The sequence below is a fragment of the Hypanus sabinus genome, unplaced genomic scaffold (assembly GCF_030144855.1).
Source record: "Hypanus sabinus isolate sHypSab1 unplaced genomic scaffold, sHypSab1.hap1 scaffold_62, whole genome shotgun sequence".
Lineage (NCBI taxonomy): Eukaryota > Metazoa > Chordata > Chondrichthyes > Myliobatiformes > Dasyatidae > Hypanus > Hypanus sabinus.
In genome coordinates this window covers 1,063,191-1,081,914 of record NW_026781476.1, presented here as the reverse complement: position 1 = coordinate 1,081,914, position 18,724 = coordinate 1,063,191, and the positions used below count along the sequence as shown (strand labels likewise).

Genomic DNA, 18,724 nt, shown 5'->3' with positions numbered 1-18,724 from the left:
ATGCAGGAAATTTTTCTTCGGATGACTCTTCCATGAATGTCATATTTGTGCAGGTATTGCTGCACAGTAGAACAGTGCACCACCACTTCAGAGTCTGCTAAATATTCCTGAAGGTCTTTTGCAGTCAAACGGGGGTTTTGATTTTCCTTTCTAGCAATCCTACAAGCAGTTTTCTCGGAAGGATTTCTTGGTCTTCTGGACCTCAAAATGACCTCCACCGTTCCTGTTAACTGACATTTCTTAAGTACATTACGAACTAAGGAAATGGCTAGCTGTAAACTCTTTGCTGTCTTCTCTTGCTTTGTGGGCATTAAGTATTTTAATTTTCAGAGTGCTAGGCAGGGACTTAGCGGAGCACATGTCTGCTGCTTGTTGGGCCAAGGTTTGTGGAGTCGGTATTTATAAGGCTTTGAAATTTGTAACACCTGGCTTTTCCACAATAACAGGCAGGACACTTTAGAAACTGTTGTAGGAGGAATTATCTGGCAGAGCTAAGTCAAAGGTGTGATAGGGGATTCGATAGTTAGGGGAACATAACTAGAAGAGGATTAACTTCCTAGTGGTAAGGCTTGCAAGTGCTAGTGGGGAGTTAAACTAAAGTTGCAGGCAGGGAGGGAACCAGAATGACAGAACAGATAATGGAGGGGGTTAATTGAATTGAATTGGCTTTATTACTTATATCCTTCATATACATGAAGAGAAAAAAACATTTACATTATGTCTCTGACTAAATGTGCAATGTGCAATTTATAGTCATAATAAATAGTGTGTACAACAGGCAGTCAACATAACATAGAGATACAGGATGAATCAGGATGAATTAATCAGTTTGATGGCTCAGTGGAAGAAGCTGTCCCAGAGCTTGCTGGTCCTGGCTTTGGGATGTTTGCACCACTCTCTGCAGAGTCCTGTGATTGAGGGAAGTACAGTCCCCATACCAGGCAGTGACACAGCCAGTTACAATACTCTCAATTGTAACCCTGTTGAAAGTTCTTAGGATTTAGGTCCCTATTTCAAACTTTTCAATGCTCTGAAGTGAAAGAGCACTGTTGTGTATTTGTCACCAAACAACCAGTGTGTATGGAACATATATTATGATATTGTAGCCGTTACTGGAACTTGGCTCCAGCCAACAGTCTGAGGAATTTAGAGCGACAATTTTTTCTCTGGTGATCGCAGACTATGCCAAGAAACAAAGCTTGATATATTAAGTGATTTTAATTTTCCATATATTGACTGAGACTCCTATACTGTAAAAGGGTTAGTTGGGGTAGAGTTTGTCAAATGTGCCCTTAATCGGGATGTAGAATTCCCAATGTAGAAGTGTGCAATAGGCTGTTAGGAAATGATCTAGGGCTGGTGACACAGAATAGTGTTCATAATTCCATGAGATTCCAAGTAAATATGGAAAAAGAGAGGTCTGGACCACAGGTTGAGATTCTAAATTGGAGAGAGGTCAATTTTGATGGTGTCAGAAAGGATCTGACAAGTGTGGATTGGGACAGGCTGTTTTCTGGCAAATGTGTACTTGGTGAGTGGGAGTTCTTCAGAAGTGAAATTTTGCAGGTGTAGAGTTTGTACGTGCCTGCAAAACTAAAAGTTGAAAGGTAACTGGTGCAGGGAACCTTGGTTTTCAAGAGATATTGAGGCCCCGGATATTTTGTTCCTCTAAATACCTCAGACAGTTGGGTGCTACCAAGACTCATTAATGACTGCAATATCGTAATTCCACACCGTGAGCTCATCCGACAATTTTTTCAGTTGTCTTCTCTTGGTTTTTAAAAGCTTCCCAATAGTTTCTGCTCTTTTGTTTGCCCTCACTTTGTCTTTTATGTTGGCTTTAGCTTCTCATTTCAGCCACAGTTGTGTCCTCATGCCTTTCCAATGCTTCCACTTCTTTGGGATGTGTCTATCACTCACCTTCCGAGTTTCTGCCAGAAACTCCAGCCATTGCTGCTCCGTCATCACTCCTACCAGATTCCCCTTCCAGACAAGTTTGGCCAGCTTCTCTGTCACAGAAACGTGGAGAAGGTCCGAACAGAAACATGCCCACTCTGGACGATCGGAATGGTAATCTATACGGGAGACAAAATAGATGGGGGAGGTTTTAAATAGTAGTTTTGCATCTGTACTTACTCAGAAGATGGGCAAAGAGTCTATAGAAGTGAGGCAAAGCAGCATCAACTTCATGGACCCTGTATAGATTACAGAGGTGGAAGTGTTTGCTGTCTGAAGGCAAATTAGTGTGGATAAATTCCCAGGGCTTGAAATGTAGATCCCTGGCACCCTGTGGAAGACAAGTGCAGAAATTGTTGGGATCCAAGCACAGATATTTAAATCATCCTTAGTGACAGGTGAGGTACTGGAGGATTGGAGGACAGACAATGTTGATCCACTGTTCAAGAAAAGCTCTAAAATTAAGCTAGGAAGTGATATGTTGGTGAATTTCACAGCAGTAGTGAGAAAGTCATTGGGACATATGTGCAGGAACCGGATATATAAGTATTTGGATAGATGTGGACTGATTAAGGATAGACAGCATGGCTTTGTGCATGATAGGTCATGTCTAACCAATCTAATGGAGCTACTCGAGGAAGATATCAGGAAAGTGGGTGAAGACAAGGCAAGTGGATGTTGTCTACATGGACTTTAGCAAGGCACTTGACAAAGTCTCATATGGGAGTTTGGTCAAGAAGGTTCAGTCACTCAGCATTCAAGATGAGACAGTAAATTGAATGAGACACTGTCTTTGGGAGAAGCCAGAGTGTGGTAGCAGATGGTTGCCTCTCTGACTGGAGGCCTGTGACTAGTGGTTGCAAAAAGGATCAGTGCTGGATCTGTTGTTGTTTTTCATCTATATCAGTAATCTGGATAGCAAATTTGTGGATGACAACAAGACTGGTGGTGTAGTGGACAGTGAGGAGGACTATCAGGGCTTTCAGTGTGATCTGGACCAGGTGGGAAAATGGTTTGAGAAATGGAAAATGGAATTTAATGCAGACCAGTGTGAGTTGTGGCACTTTGGTCTGACCTACCAAGGGAGGTCTTTCACAGTGACTGATCGGGCACAGGGGAGTGTTATAGAAGAAAGGGACCTCTTGAAGAAGAAAGTCCTTAATTCACTGAAAGTGGTATCACAGTTAGATAGAGACGGAAGGGAAGATTTTAGCCCAATGGCCTTCATGAACAAAAATACTGACAACAAAAGATGGATGTTATGTTGACTTGCAGAAGACATTGCTGAAGCCTAATTTGGAGTACTGAGTGCAGTTTTGTTCACAACCTACAGGAAAGATGTAAGGACTTTGAAAGAGTTCAGAGAAAATTCACAAGGATGTTGCCATGTCTGGAGGACTTGTGTTATAAGGAAAGATTGAACAGGTCAGGACTTTATTCCTTGGAATGTAGCAGATTGAGGAGAGATTTGATTGTGATAGAGGGGCATAGATAGTGTAAATGCAAGCTGGCTTTTACCACTGAGATGGGGTGGGATTACAACCAGAGGCCCTGGGTTCAGGATGAAAGGTGAAATGTTAAGGGTAACATGAGGGGAAACTTCTTCATACGGTCAGTCTTCCGGGTGTGGAATGAGCAGACAGCGCAAGAAGTGCATGCAAGCTCAATTTCAACATTTCAGAGGTTCATGTAGGTACCTGGATGGTAGGGGTATGGGAGTGGGCAGATTAAATAGTTCAGCACAAACTAGATGGCCCAAAGGGCCTGTTTCTGTGTTGTAATTTTCTACAAGAATCTGAAATATTACAAAAATTCACTCTGTCTTTTTAACAGCTGTGGAGACCAACCATTCACCTCAACAGGAATTTTTTATATAGCGTTAAAACTGTGGCACTTAAAGTTAATAATACATAAAAAAAAATCCCAGATGCACATCAAGAAAGACTATTTGTGTGAGACTGTTTCAGTTACTGTGGGGCCAGGCACCCATGCAGCTTACCAGGAACAGAGAATAATACCAATGGAGAGAGTCCAACTCAGCCAAGGTACAAATTGGAGATGGCAGAAATGCCCCATTCTTATAGAAACAGGAACAGCATTAGGGAATTGATGGTCATTCCAGACTGTGCCCAGTCAGGAGATGATTTATCTGTCCAACCTGGGTTTAACCTCACTGTATCAGTGTGATTCCAGATCAAACCTTGGCAACTCAAGTAATCACATCTGAAATGTTGTCCTAAACCCATTGATGGATTTTGTAAATCTTTTACAGGTTAAAAATGAGAAGGAATTTATCTCCAGGAAGCTCAAACATGGCACACCAGTTTTGTTGTCTCTGTCCAGATATTTAAGAAGTGGGGTGAGGGATTCAATCGACCATCCTTCCTGCTCAGACTGTGGGGAGGGATTCACTCGATCATCCTTCCTGCTCAGACTGTGGGGAGGGATTCACTCCGTCATCTGACCAACTGGCACGCCCGTCATTTTACACAGGAGAGAGGCCGTTCACCTGCTCAGACAGTGGGAATGTATTCACTCGGTCATCACAATTGAAGGTACATCAGCACATTCACACTGGGCAAGGCCATTCACCTGTACTGTGTGTGAGAAAGGATTCAGTCAGTCTTCCCACCTGTGGACACACCAGTCAGATCACTCTGGGCAAAGGCTGGTGATCTGCTGAATATCTGGGAAAGGATTCACTCAGTCATCTGACCTAATGGCACACCAGCGTGTTCACACTGGGCTGAGGCCGTTCACCTGCTCACAATGTGGGAAGGGATTCACTCAGTCATCCCACCTGCACAGTCACAAACGAGTTCACACTGGGGAGAAGCCATTCACCTGCTCAGTCTGTGGGAAGGGATTCACTCAGTCATCCACACTACAGAGTCATCAGCGAGTTCACACTGGAGAGAGGCCATTCACCTGCTCAGAGTGTGGGAAGGGATTCACTCGGTCATCCCAACTACTGGCACACCAGCAAGTTCACACTGGGGAGTGGCCTTTCACCTGCTCAGAATGTGGGAAAGGATTCACTAAGTCATCCAGCTTACTGGTACATCAGCGAGTTCACACAGGGGAGAAGCCATTCAGCTGCTCAGTCTGTGGAAAGAGATTCATTCAGTCATCTTACCTGCAGAGTCATCAGCGAGTTCACACAGGGGAGAAGCCGTTCAGCTGCTCAGTGTGTGGGAAGAGATTCACTCAGTCATCCCACCTACAGAGTCACCAGCGAGTTCACACCGGGGAGAGGCCGTTCACCTGCTCAGACTGTGGTAAGAGATTCACTCAGTCTTCCACCCTACAGAGTCATCAACGAGTTCACACTGGGGAGAGGCCGTTCACTTGCTCAGAATGTGGGAAGAGAGTCACTGATTCATCTGCCCTACAGAGACATCAGCGAGTTCACACTGGGGAGAAGCCGTTCACCTGCTCAGAATGTGGGAAGAGATTCACTGATTCATCCACCCTACAGAAGCATCAGCGAGTTCATACTGGGGAGAAGCCATTCACCTGCTCAGAATGTGGGAAGAGATTCACTCAATTATCCAATCTACAGAGACATCATCGAGTTCACACTGGGGAGAAGCCGTTCACCTGCTCAGTCTGTGGGAAGAGATTCACTGATCCATCCACACTACTGAGTCATCAGCGAGTTCACACTGGGGAGAAGCCATTCACCTGCTCAGAATGTGGGAAGGGATTCACTCGGTCATCCTACCTACAGAGTCATCAACAAGTTCACACTGGAGAGAAGCCGTTCACCTGCACAGAATGTGGGAAGAAATTCACTTGGTCATCCACACTACAGAGTCACCAGCGATTTCACACCGGGGAGAAATCGTTCATCTGCTCAGACTGTGGGAAGGGATTCACTGACTCTTCCACCCTACAGAGACATCAGCGAGTTCACACTGGGGAGAAGCCATTCACCTGCTCAGAATGTGGGAAGGGATTCACTCAGTCATCCCACCTACTGGAACACAAGTTAGTTCACACTGGGGAGAAGCCGTTCACCTGCGCAGAATGTGGAAAGAGATTCGCTCACTCATCCAACCTACATAGTCATCAGCGAGTTCACACTGGGGAGAAGCCGTTCACCTGCTCAGAATGTGGGAAGAGATTCACACACTCTTCCACCCTTCAGAGACATCAGCGAGTTCACACTGGGGAGAAGCCGTTCACTTGCTCAGAATGTGGGAAGGCATTCACTCAGTCATCCCACCTACTGGAACACAAGTCAGTTCATAGTGGGGAGTGGCCATTGTTATGAATCCCTAGGTTTCGTTTGATATGGACTCATTTTAAGAGAAATTAAGAAGGTGAATCAGTCTGACTTGCAGCTTGTTTACATCGCTCGCAGCTTGTTTAGTTTTAACCGAGGACACAGACACTCAGAGTCAGATGGAGATGGATGAAAAATGGAAGGATTGAAACCAGGGAACTAGTGGCTAAAGGTCACTGTTTAGAACTTTCCTGTGCCCACAAGGGTGGGTTAATTATCCATTCACTGTACATTGAATGTGTGGTTGTCCCCTTGTTTGATCCATAGACGTGTATCTGATTTGAGGTATCCTGTGAAGTCCACTTATGTGTTAACCCTTGCCTGGGTGTGACGTGGTCATTCATTTGAAGATGATACCCCTCATGACAAGTCACTTTTGGTGATAATTTGTATGTAGATTTGTAAAGATGACTGATAAAATCTACAGCAACTGGTCTCTCATTTTACCACTGTGGAACCTGTAGAACAGACAGACAGACAGACGTACTTTATTGATCCTGAGGGAAATTGAGTTTCATTTCAGCCACACCAACCAAGAATAGTGTAGAAATATATAGCAATATAATACCATCAATAATTAAATAATAATAAGTTAATCTTTGCAAGTGGAAATAATTCCAGGACCAGCCTATTGGCTCAGGATGTCTGGCACTATGAGGGAAGATTAGAAAAGTTTGATGGCCACAGGCAGGAATGACTTCCTGTGACGCTCAGTGTTACATCTCGGTGGAATGAGTCTCCGGCTGAATGTACTCCTGTGCCTAACCAGTATACTATGGAGCGGATTGGAGTCATTGTCCAAGATGGCATGCAACTTGGACATCATTCTCTTTTACGACACCACCGTCAGAGAGTGCAGTTCAACCCCCGCAACATCACTGGCATTACGAATGAGTTTGTTGATTCTGTTGGTGTCTGCTACCCTCAACCTTCTTCCCCAGCACACAACAGCAAACATGATAACACTGGTCACCACAGCCTCGTAGAACATACTCACCATCGTCTGGTAGATGTCAAAGGACCTCAGTCACCTCAGGAAATAGAGTCGGCTCTGACCCTTCTTGTAAACAGCCTGTGTGTTCTTTGAGCAGTCCTGTTTATTGTCAATTCGTATCCCCAGGTATTTGTAATCTTCCACCATGTCCACACTGACCCCTTGGGTGGAAACAGGGGTCACCAGTGCCTTAACCCTCCTCAGGTCCACCACCAGCTCCTTAGTCTTTTTCACAGTAAGCTGCAGATGATTCTGCTCGTACCATGTGACAAAGATTTCCACCATAGCTCTGTACTCAGCCTCATCTCCATTGCTGTTCGACATAACTGCCTTCTCTCGACATTTACCCTGAATTACAAATATCTCTCTCATCACCTATTTTGTGGATGAACTGAACATTCATACTTTACCATCTGAAGACTCCAAGCCTTGTTTCCCCCGAGCTCAATAGTTTGGGAGTTATATTTACACACATATATACACATAACACTGTTAATTTTCATTTAATTTGCTGAAGTTACTATAGTATAAATGGATACTAATAAGCATTGTTGTTTTCACATCAAAAACAGACTCCAGTAGTAGTCTGTTGCTGGTGGTTCGTTTCTGAAGCGTTAAGGTTCGTAACAAAATGGGGCCTGCTTCTGGGATATGATCAAATTTGAGGATTGATTAATTATCAATTTCATTGGGGAAATCTCTTTTGATTTATTTCTGTTTGGAAAATTTGCAGCAATGGATGTTGATCGATGTCAGGAAGCGCCAACCTCTGTGGCATTAGAGGACGCCAGAAGGGTTGAGTTGTTGAGTATTGCTGAAAGGTTAAAACTTGCTAAGGTGAAATTGACAATGAGGAGATGCAGAGGATAACAGCTTAACATTATGTATCTGAGGGGGTGTTTAAAGTGGAGGAGTTGGAGGGGTTTCCTGAAAGTAAACCTCGTGAGCTTGAGCTCCAGTACAAGTGAGAAAAATTAAAGATGGAGGCTGCGGAAAGGCAGAGGCAGTTTGAGGCTAGAGAGGCAGAAAAACAGACAGAAAATTGTCTCATAAAGTGTAATAAAGGGAAAGGCTTAGCATGCCTATACTGCTTTGCCAGTTGATGAAGCAGCTGATTTTTTATACTGCACCAATCATCGCCACTGGGCTATAAACGTGCAAGAGCAGTGTGTGGTTCAGTGCTTTGCTCAAAAACACTCACACTGCCTCGGCTGAGGCTCGAAAACATGACCTTCAGATCACTAGTTCAACACCCTAACCAGCTGGCCACGCACCACACATTATGACCTAGTGAAGCAGGCTGTGCTCAAAACTTATGAGTTGGTCCCAGAAGCATAAAGGCAAAAGTTTAGAAATTTGAAGAAACCTGTGAAACAGACTTATATGGAATTTGCTTATGAGTAATTTGTGTGTATTGCCCGCTGGTGCACATATAAAAAATATAAATAATGATTTTAACAGCTTGAACGAGTTGGTTTTAACTGAAGAATCCAAAAAGTGTGTCCCTGATGACATAAAGATGTATTTAGATGGAAATGATGCTGCCACTATGCAGGAGTCTGCTAGATTAGCAGATCAGTTTGCTTTAACTCATAAGGTTATGGTTACCCTGAATAAGAGTTTCGAAAAGAGTAGCAGGGATAACCAGGGTAAACCAGAAATTAATGCTGGGATTTGTCACAGTTGTCAAGTTTTGGCTAAACCTCATCAGGTCACCCCAGTGGCCCCACTCCGACCTATACCTGCATTCTGTGAACCCTTTTCTAAAGATATAGAGAATTATGTTGGCCCATTGCCAAAGCCTAAAGCTGGCCATCAGTATCTGCTAACTATTATGTGTACTGCGTCCAGATTCCCAGAGGCAATGCCTCTCAGAAATATTAAAGCTAAAACTGTGGCGAAGGCTCTTACTGAGTTTTTTTTTACTTTATTCGATTTGTCTCAAGAAATCCAGTCTGATCAAGGAAGTAATTTTACATCTGGGTTATTCCAGCAGGTAGTTTCTGAACTGGGAGCAAAACAAATTACATCGTCTACATACCATCCAGAATCACAAGGGGCTTTAGAAAGATTTCACTATACCCCCAAAACAATGATTAAGACATACTGTGTTGAAAATGGAAACAACTAGGATGAAGGAATACATTTGCTTTTGTTCGCAGTAAGAGAGTCGGTTCAGGAATCATTGGGCTTTACTCCATTTGAACTCGTATTTGGACGCAGAGTGAGGTGACCTTTGACCTTGTAAAAGGAGCGGTGGATTGGTAGGGATTTACATGTTAACTTGTTAGACTATGTTTTAAATTTCAAAAATAAACTACACCAATTCTGTGGTCTAGCGAGACAAAACTTAAAGATTTCTCAAAACAAAATGAAGTGTTGGTTTGATAAGCAGGGTTGTGAAAGAAAATACCAGGTGTGAGATAAGGTGCTTGCCTTATGTTGACGAATCCACTTCAGGTGAAATTCAATAGACCGTATGAAATAGTCTCTCAATTTAATGATGTGAATTATGTTATTACAACACACAACCTACGTAAACTAACACACCTGGCACACATAAATATGATAAAGCCTTGTTTTGACAATCAGGCACCATCTGTGTGTGTTGTTGTCAAAACATATGAATCTGGCAACCCTGAGCTTGAAACAATTGACTCGTCTGAGACTTTTTACAAGCCAAACGTGGTCCCAGTTCGGCTAATGAACTCCGTTGTTCCAGAAAACATTGATAACAAGTCGGCTCATCTGCAGCCAAAGCAACAACAACAGCTGAAGGAATTAATTCTGAAGTTTAAAGATTTCTTTCCCGATGTTCGCAAGCAAACCACGGTCTCATTACATGATGCAGATATTGGTCAAGCCAAACCGATTAAACAACACCCATATCGCATGAACGTAGAGAATGTAAATTGGCTGAGCAATTGTTGTAAGCGTGGAAACAGATTCAGTAGGTCTCAGGGGCACAGATTATGGGAAGGTAAATGAAGTAACAAAAACAGATGCCTATCCTGTCGCTAGGATAGATGATTGCATCGATAAAGTTGGAATAGCTAATTTCTTACAAAGATTGATCTGTTGACAGGGTATTGGTGTGTTCTATTGACGGACAGACATAGAGAAATTTCTGCCTTTGCGACACCATCTCGGTTGTATGAATACAATGTTTTGCCTTTTGGAAAGAAAAATGCTCCAGGAACATCCCAGAGAATGATTAATTTTGAAATTCGAGGGTTAGAACACACAGATGCCTATATTGATGACTTAGTCACAGGGAGTGACACTTGGGAAGAGCATATCTCTGATTGGTAAGAAGGCTCTGAGAAGGTTTCTGGGAATGGATGGATATTATCGTAAGTTCTGTAAGAACTTTCCTGCTCTCGCTCTTCCTCTGACTAATCTCCTGAAGATGGGTGAAAAGTTTGTTTGGACTGAACCTTGTCAGGAGGCATTTGATCGATTGAAAGATATTATTTGAGATTAGGCCAATCAATGTAGTATTCTCAGCAAATTTAATTAGCAGATTGGAGCTGTGGGTGGCAACACAAGTCATGGGTGCACAGAGAGTAAAGGAGAGGGCCAAAGTGACAACCCTGTGGGGTATGTGTGCTGAGGGTCAGAGAGACAGAGGAGATGGAGCCCACTCTTACCACCTGCTGGTGATCTGACAGGAAGTCCAGGATCCAGCTACACAAGGCAGGGTGAAGGCCGAGGTCTCTGAGCTCCTTGTCGATACTTCATGCCTTTGTATGGCTTCTGCTCTGCCCATGACTGCAAGAAACTGCAGAGAACTTTGGAGAGCAGAGAACATCAGAGAAACAAGCCTCCACTCCATGGACTCTCCCTACACTTCCCCTCCCTCGGAAAAGCAGGCCATGTACACAAAGAACCTCATAACCCGGACATTCTTGCTGCAAACCCGCTCCCACATTGGCGGAGAGATACAAAAGCCTTAAAGTGCGTAACACCAGGCTGAAGAACGGCTTCCTGTCTGCAGTTATAAGCCAAATGAATGATAAAATGGACTCGGCCTCACAATGTAACTCGACGTGACCCTGCACCATATGTCTATCTGCACCGCACTTTCTCTGCAGCCATAATACTTTGTTACAGTTATTTTTTTGTTGTCTATGAGTTCAATGTACTGTTGTAATGTATCGATCTGTGTGGATGTTACATCAGGCAAGGTTTTCACTGTAGCTCAGTACGTGATGATAATAAACAAATACACCACTTTAATTGTGTGGAAATATTAGACAGACTGAGCTTCTGCTCCGGAACCACAGAAGGAAACTGACCAGTTGTCATTTCTGTGGAAAGCAAATATATGGAAAATGCTTCAATCTCACATTACGATCTGCGGTAACTGGGATCAGGTGACTGGCGGTGGGTCTCCCATATCAATATCAGAATCAAGTTTAATAGCACCAGCATATGCCATGAAATTCGTTGTCTCTGCGGTAGCAGTAGAACCTAATTAACAAAGGATCTTAACAATTGTGACTTAAAGTAAGTATATATATATATATAGTACAAAAATATAAAAAAAATGTAATAAGCTATTCTAATTGTGTAAATGTAATAATCTAATTTAATTGTGTGGAGCTATTTGATCCGGATCTCACTGCGTTCTCTGAAAGGGACAAAGGTGAAGCTACACGTACACGTCGAGCAGTGACCCGCAAATACTGCAGATCTGCAGAAAAACGTGAACAGGAAACGGGATCAGGTGACGGGTGGAGGGTCTCCCTCCTGAACTGGTGACTCTGCTCCTCGGCCCTAACATGCTGCCCGACCCATCCGCCGCATTCCCCACATTATTCCATATTTACACCAGATACATGTCTACTTTTCCACACCATATCTACCGCGATCCCTTTCCCTCCACCCCCAGGTCACAGAGTCACGGGCTCGATTCCCATCCCCTTTTTCAGAGACTGGGATCACTGGTTCAACCGGTAATGATGTTCTGCATTTCAATGTGTTCACCTCTCAGTCCTCGATTCTCTAAATGACATTTAGAGTTACCACATTTGATCTTTCTTCAGGTTATGACCCCACCTCTCCAGGGATCAGTCAAGTGAATCTTCATTGCACTCTCTATAACAAATACTCTCTAACCTCATTGTTTATGGAATTAATTTCCATCTTCTGCAGCTCCGTGTTGCCCCAACCATTGAGCTCCCACCCCTGTCACTATTTTCACCTTCCACCTCCCCCCTCACCTGAATCCACCTCTCACTCCCCAGCTCATGCCCCATCCCTACCCCTCACCTCTTTTCTCTGACTATTTCCCCTCCACTCTCAGTCCAGAGGGAGGGTCTCGGCCCGAAATGTTTACGGTCCATCTCCCTCCACAGATGCTGTCCGACCCACTGAGTTCCTCCGGCAGTTTGCTCTTTGGTCTGTATAACCCGTGTTAATATGGGGAGCGGGATTTTACACCATATTGCAGGGTTAGGGTTAATGGATTTTTCGGTGAGACGACAACATTAATCAAGGGTTTCATCACTGAATCCAGGGTTGTGGGATGTAAAGTCCCCTGTTATGTGTCCGGCTGTGCCGTGTTGTTGGTGGAGTGGGCAGCGTGGTGTTTGTCTCGATTCGGGTCACAACACCAGAATTGCCAGCGGGATCCACACACAGTGTATTAGTCAACAGAAAACCTCTCGTCCCTGCAGTCTTTGTCTCCTGGTAAACTCAACACCCTGACAGTGTGGACCATAGATACCCCTTCCTCTCAGAGTCAGGGAATCACTCAGACAGCTGATCGCTGAGAGGAATTATATTTATTGGTCATTAAAGTTCGCCCAGATTCGTTTGGACGGATTTGATGTGGAGTTCGGGGTGTCACAGTGACAGGGCCGGACGGCCGAACTCTTTCCGTTGTCCAAACATCCTTCCAGGTGAGGCGACACTTCACCTTTGAATCTTCCGGGGTCGCCCGTTGTGTCCGCTGCTCCCGATGCGGCCGCCTCTACACTGTTGACACCGGCTCCTCTGCAGTTGTGTCGGGAAGGAACGTTTTTAACGGGTGTCGATATTTTTCTTCCCTTTTGTGCGGGCGGGAGGGGTGGGTTTTGGGGGTTGATGATCGGGATGCCGTCCTTTTGATGCGGGGGGTGGGGAGGGAGTTTCATTTTTTTTTTCTCTGAACGACTAACGTTTTCTTTGTTTCGTGGTTCTCGGAAAAGGAAAAAAACTCAGTGTTATTTATGAATTCCTGCTTTGATAATAAATTAATCTTTCAACCATCCACTCCGAGCGGGACTTCCCGGTGTCCAGACATTTCAATTCCGATTCCCATTCCCGTTCCGACGTGTCATCCCATCCCTTGCCAAGATGAGGCCACCCTCAGGGTGCGGGATCAGCAACTTGTATTCCGTCTGGGTGCCCCCACCCACCCTGATGGCATGAATATCGATTTCCCCTTCCGGTGAACAAATTTACCTCATACCCCTCCCTCCCACTCCCTCTCATCCCCTCTGTCTTTGTACGTCCTCTCACCTGCTTATCACTTCACTCTGGGTCCACTGCTCCATCCCTTTCTCAATATATTGAAGTGTACCTGTGAGTGTCGATACTCAAAATATCCTCACACGTCTGGTGTTACATGGTTCGACCTTCATACATCCTGTTTAGTGTTTAAATATATAAAAAGTTAAAGAAGCTAGAATCTTTACATAAATTATTATCGCAACTAAACGAATAGAAAATATTGTATTTTGGAAGTGACAAATGTTAATGGGAGGAGAGCAACCATTTAGGAGGTTTGGAAATGCATTTCATCTCGTTCATTGTCTCACTAAGTTACTCTTTTTCCTATCAACACAAAGAGAAAAAGAGCCTCTTTTCAATCAACTACAGTTGGTGGAGCGAGGCCAAGGAGTTAATCAGCTACTAATGATATGAAATGACGTAAAACTAGCTTGTAGCCTAGAATTTTTTTTCCATTTGGCTTCCAAAACAAAACTAAATTTATCCAGGTGTAGAAGAGGATTTTGGATGATTAGCTTGTGTATTTTTCTTTCATTATTTTCGACTCTTAAACATGGGTTTCGATGTTCATTCCGTGCTTAATATAGCTCCTTCCTGGAATCCAATGGTATCCATTGGAAAGAGCGGAAAAATGCTTGCATTTGTGTACAGGTATTTCCCAACTTCATTGGACAACGGGACGAGCGAGAAGGAATTTCACAAATACCTAAATAAAAAACAGTCACAGCTCCAGGCTTTCACCAAAAACAATCAAATATCCTAATGTTATTAGTGGTATTTCTCCCCACCAGCCAACACCCCCGCTTCTGTAAAATTCGCTCTATTTAATATGCGGGGTTGTTAAATTCCGCACTTGTTTATATTGACTTTTTTACAGAGGTGTCAGAGCGGCGCTGCTGTGAGCTCTGGTAGCACTGCACCCCTGAATGTATGAGATAGTACAGTGTTAAATGCAAAACCCTGAGCAGTGTCGATGGTCAGAGGGATCTTAGACTCCAAGTTCATCACTCCCTGAAAGAGACTGCACAGATTGATCGGGTCGATAAGAAGGCAAATGGCATGGTTGTCTTTATTAGTTGAAGCACTGAGTTCAAAAGTCATGAAGTTGTGTTGCAGCTTTGTAAAACTTGTTAGCTCACATCTGGAGTGTTTCATACTGTTCTGGTCGCCCCCATTCTCGGAAGGATGTCCGGGCTTTGGAGAGGGCGCAGAAGAGGTTTACCAGGATACTCCCTGGATTAGAGGGCATGAGCTAATTCAAGAGGCTGGACAAACTTGTGTTGTTTTCTCCAGGCTGGGGTGAGACTGGATGGACGTTTACAAGATTACGAGAGGAATAGGTAGAGTGGACAGAGGGTATGTTTTTTCCTGGGGGTTTGAAATGTCTGACACATTTAAGGTGAGAGGAGATGTGAGGGGCAAGTTTGTTTATTTCCACAGAGTGCTAGGAAGCTGTAAACTATGCCTGGGATGTTAGACCCCACCAGTCACGTGATCCCATTTGCCCCTCCCATTTAACCATAGATGTAACAATCTCTTTGTGCATGTTCTCAATCTCCAGGTGGGTGGTCACGCATCCTCCATGTTGTGTTGGGGAAATCTGATGTTGGCCACTGAGTCCCGTTAACTTCCTCCCAACTGGCCTCGTTTCCTGAGGCTCCTCACATTTGACCTGGAGCTTTATGGGTGTTGTGTCTTCTCCCGGACTGGCGTGGGTGAGAAAGGAGAACGTCCCAGGTTGTGGGGATCTTTGATTTCACTGCCTGCTTTACCGAGAGACTGGGAAGTCTCGGGGTGAGAATGTTTCCTGTGATGTGCTGATCTGGACACAAGGACACACATGCAACCTCTGCCAAGGCTCGAACTAGCAACCTTCAGATCTCTAGATGAACGCCTTAACCACTTGGCCACGCGCCAACACATGTGATAGTAGAACACTAAAGAAAGCACAATGTTTCCCTTTAAATTATCCTGGTACCAATTTGTTTGTTATTCCTGGAAATGTGTTCAGTACAGTTGTTGCTAACAAGGTGTACATAAGTAATCTCAGGAATGATCGGCTTTATGTATGAGGAGCATTTGATGGTTCTGGACCTGTGCTCAATGGAGTTCAGAGGGATGGTGGGGGTGGTGGAGGGATGTATGGTTAAGTAAACCGACTGAATGTTGAAAAGCCTGGATACAGTGGACATGGAGTGGATGTTTCCATTAGACAGCGAGTCTGTGATCTGACAGCACTGTCTCAGAGTAAAGATGCTTCTCTTTAAAACTGAGATGAGAAAAAATAAATTGGCCTTAAGGTGTCTGATCTGTGGAATTTGTTGCCACAGAGGTTGGTTGAGGCTCCAATTTGGATATATATGTGACAGATTAATATATTCATGATTGCTGAGTAGCTTCAGGTTTACAGGAGGAAGACAGGGATATGGTGTTGGAATAAAAATCAGCCGTGGTTGAATGATGGGCAGACCAGATGTATCGAATCACCTAATTCTGTCTTATGTCTTACCATGACTGAATGATGGCTCCTTCTTATCCCATATCGTTCTGTGAGATGTGAGGGACAATAAAAGATTGTTCACTGAGATCGTTAAATCTGCCTTCAGTGTTTAAATTTCAGTGAGTTTTGTTCTTAGTAACATTAAGCAGAAAAGTTTAGTTCTCCTTTTCATTATTAATGTGCTTCATTGTCTCTCTGGTTAAAGTTAGACCTGTGGTGAGAGATTTATTGGAAGAAAAACACCAACTGGAGGCAAACCACGACTGAAGACGAGGGAACAGCAACAAGTGTACCAGCCCGAGGACTGAGAGCACCGACTGGAGAGAAACCAATCTGACTCGGAGATTCCAGTGATTCAGTCAGGAGAATGTTTGGTGAGTCTCGTTTACTCAAACACTGGTCCTTTAGATATTACATACCTGTACAAAGGAAGGTAGGTAATAGTGGGGAGTGAGACTGAATGTGCCCAGAAGAACCAGTTATGCCTCTGTCAGACCCAGTTGCAATCTCTCCAGGTCTGGTAATGTGCTTCCAGCAGCCCAGCCCTTTGAAACCACTCCCATTCCCTCACAGTGGTCACTCAGTTCAAGATCTTACATCCTCTGATGCAGCTTTTGGTCAGTTCTGAGTGGGGAGAGGGAAAGAGAGGGGAGTGTTTATACTGACTGTCTTTCAAAAACATTAATTGTTTGAACTTGCTGCAATCTCTCTACCCATACCCTGTACTTTCTCAACCAAATTATTGACATAGATGACAAGTAGCAATGGGCATAACCTCAGGGAACGTCACTAAGCACGGGACTCGAGTCTAAGAAACAGTCTCTCACCATCACCCTCTGATTCCTACCACCCAGCCATTCCCAGGCTCTGGGGCTCTGTAACAAACTCAATGTTAACAGGGAGATTAGTCAGTGATTAAGATGATGAGAGAATTGTTGCCTCCTGAAAGGACATGCGAGCTGAGCTGTCTGATTCATTGGACCAGATCAACCCTCGTTGACAACGTAATTTACCCCTTGCCCATCCACCCACGTCATATCACTCACAGTACCCCAACCACCCTCCGTCCCGCCAGTGGCCCCACACCCTTCTGACTATTCATCCCACACCGACACATAGACAGGCCCCCTTCACCCACGTCCACCCTCCCAGCTTGGGGAACCAGAGCAAACTGATCCCGCGATCCCGACACAGTGCAAAACTAACGCCAGGGATGCAAGACTGGAGAGCCCGGAGCCTCCAGCTGTCCGGCTCGGTCCCGGCCCTTTGCCACTTGCAACCGGCCCTGGATTTACACAAACCCGAGATTAACCCCTTCCTCACCGCCACCTGAACAGGAGAAACACCCGCATCAGCTGGGGTTGAGCTGCAGTTGGTTCCGGTATGTGTTAAAGCTCCCCGCTGTCGGATATGGAGACCAGAATCGTACGCGGTAAAACCATATAACAATTACAGCATGGAAACAGGCCGTCTCGGCCCTTCTAGCCTGTGCCGAACGCTTACTCTCACCTCATTCCACTTACCTGCACTCACCCCATAACCCTCCATTCCTTTCCTGTACATATACCTATACAATTTTTTTTTAAATGACAAAATCAAACCTGTCTCTACCACTTCCACTGGAAGCTCGTTCCACACAGTTACCACTCTCTGAGTAAAGAAGTTACCCCTCGTGTTGCCCCCTAATCTTTTGCCCCTTAACTCTCAACTCATGTCCTCTTATTTGAATCTCCCCTACTCTCAATGGAAAAAACCTGTCCACGTCAACTCTGTCTATCCCCTCATAATTTTAAATACCTCTATCAAGTCCCCCCACAACCTTCTATGCTCCAAATAATGAAGACCTAACTTGTTCAACCTTTCTCTGTAACTTGGGTGCTGAAACCCAGGTAACATTCTGGTAAATCTCCTCTGTACTCTATTGACATCTTTCCTATAATTTCGTGACCAGAACTGTATACAAAACTCCAAAATCTGGCCTCGCTAATGCCTTCTACAATTTTAACATCACATCCCAACTCCAATACTCAATGCTCTGATTTATAAAGGCCAGCATACCAAAAGCTTTCTTCACCACATGAGATTCCACCTTCAGGGAAATATGCACCATTATTCCTAGATTTCCTCACACTGTCTACAAGCTTTCTCTATTTGTGAACTAACCACTTCTCTCCTAGTCTCTTCAATTTGATTCCCACCCCCCAACCATTCTAGTTTAAAGTCTCCCCAGTAGCCTTCACAGATCTCCCGCCAGGATATTAATCCCCCTAGGTTTCAAGTGTAACCCGTCATTTTTGTACAGATTACTCCTGCCCCAAAAGAGGTCCCAATGATCAAGAAACTTGAATCCCTGCCCCCTGCTCCAATCCCTCAGCCACGCATTTATCCTCCACCTCATTCCATTACTACTGTCACTGCCGCGTGGCACAGTCAGTAATCCCGAGATTACTCCAGCCCTCCCTTCTTGCTCCCTCTCTCCCTCACTCTC

General features: G+C 44.4%; 2 protein-coding genes across 12 annotated transcripts in view; one reads left to right on the top strand and one right to left on the bottom strand.

The window, feature by feature from the left end:
- LOC132389638 (zinc finger protein 229-like) overlaps positions 1 to 18,724 on the bottom strand; it is a 195,479-nt gene that overhangs the window by 136,315 nt on the left and 40,440 nt on the right. For 5 of the 8 annotated variants that reach the window (XR_009510625.1, XR_009510630.1, XR_009510628.1 and 2 more), the window contains one exon: positions 13,009 to 13,872. The exons of 1 other annotated variant lie outside the window; for it this stretch is intronic. The gene's annotated coding sequence lies outside the window, so the exon portion shown is untranslated. Of the gene's footprint in view, positions 1 to 13,008; positions 13,873 to 18,724 lie in introns of those variants that run through there. 2 more of the 8 variants (XR_009510626.1, XR_009510631.1) reach the window with 2 other exon arrangements.
- Positions 1 to 18,724, top strand: part of LOC132389636 (gastrula zinc finger protein XlCGF26.1-like) — a 48,268-nt gene that overhangs the window by 23,700 nt on the left and 5,844 nt on the right. The window contains exons 3-4 of one of the 4 annotated variants that reach the window (XM_059962159.1): positions 4,708 to 11,747; positions 16,442 to 16,610. In XM_059962159.1, coding sequence (XP_059818142.1) covers positions 4,708 to 6,232 — 1,525 coding nt within the window. In that variant the 3' untranslated portion in view covers positions 6,233 to 11,747; positions 16,442 to 16,610. Of the gene's footprint in view, positions 1 to 3,891; positions 11,748 to 16,441; positions 16,611 to 18,724 lie in introns of those variants that run through there. The other 3 variants (XM_059962157.1, XM_059962158.1, XM_059962160.1) reach the window with 3 other exon arrangements.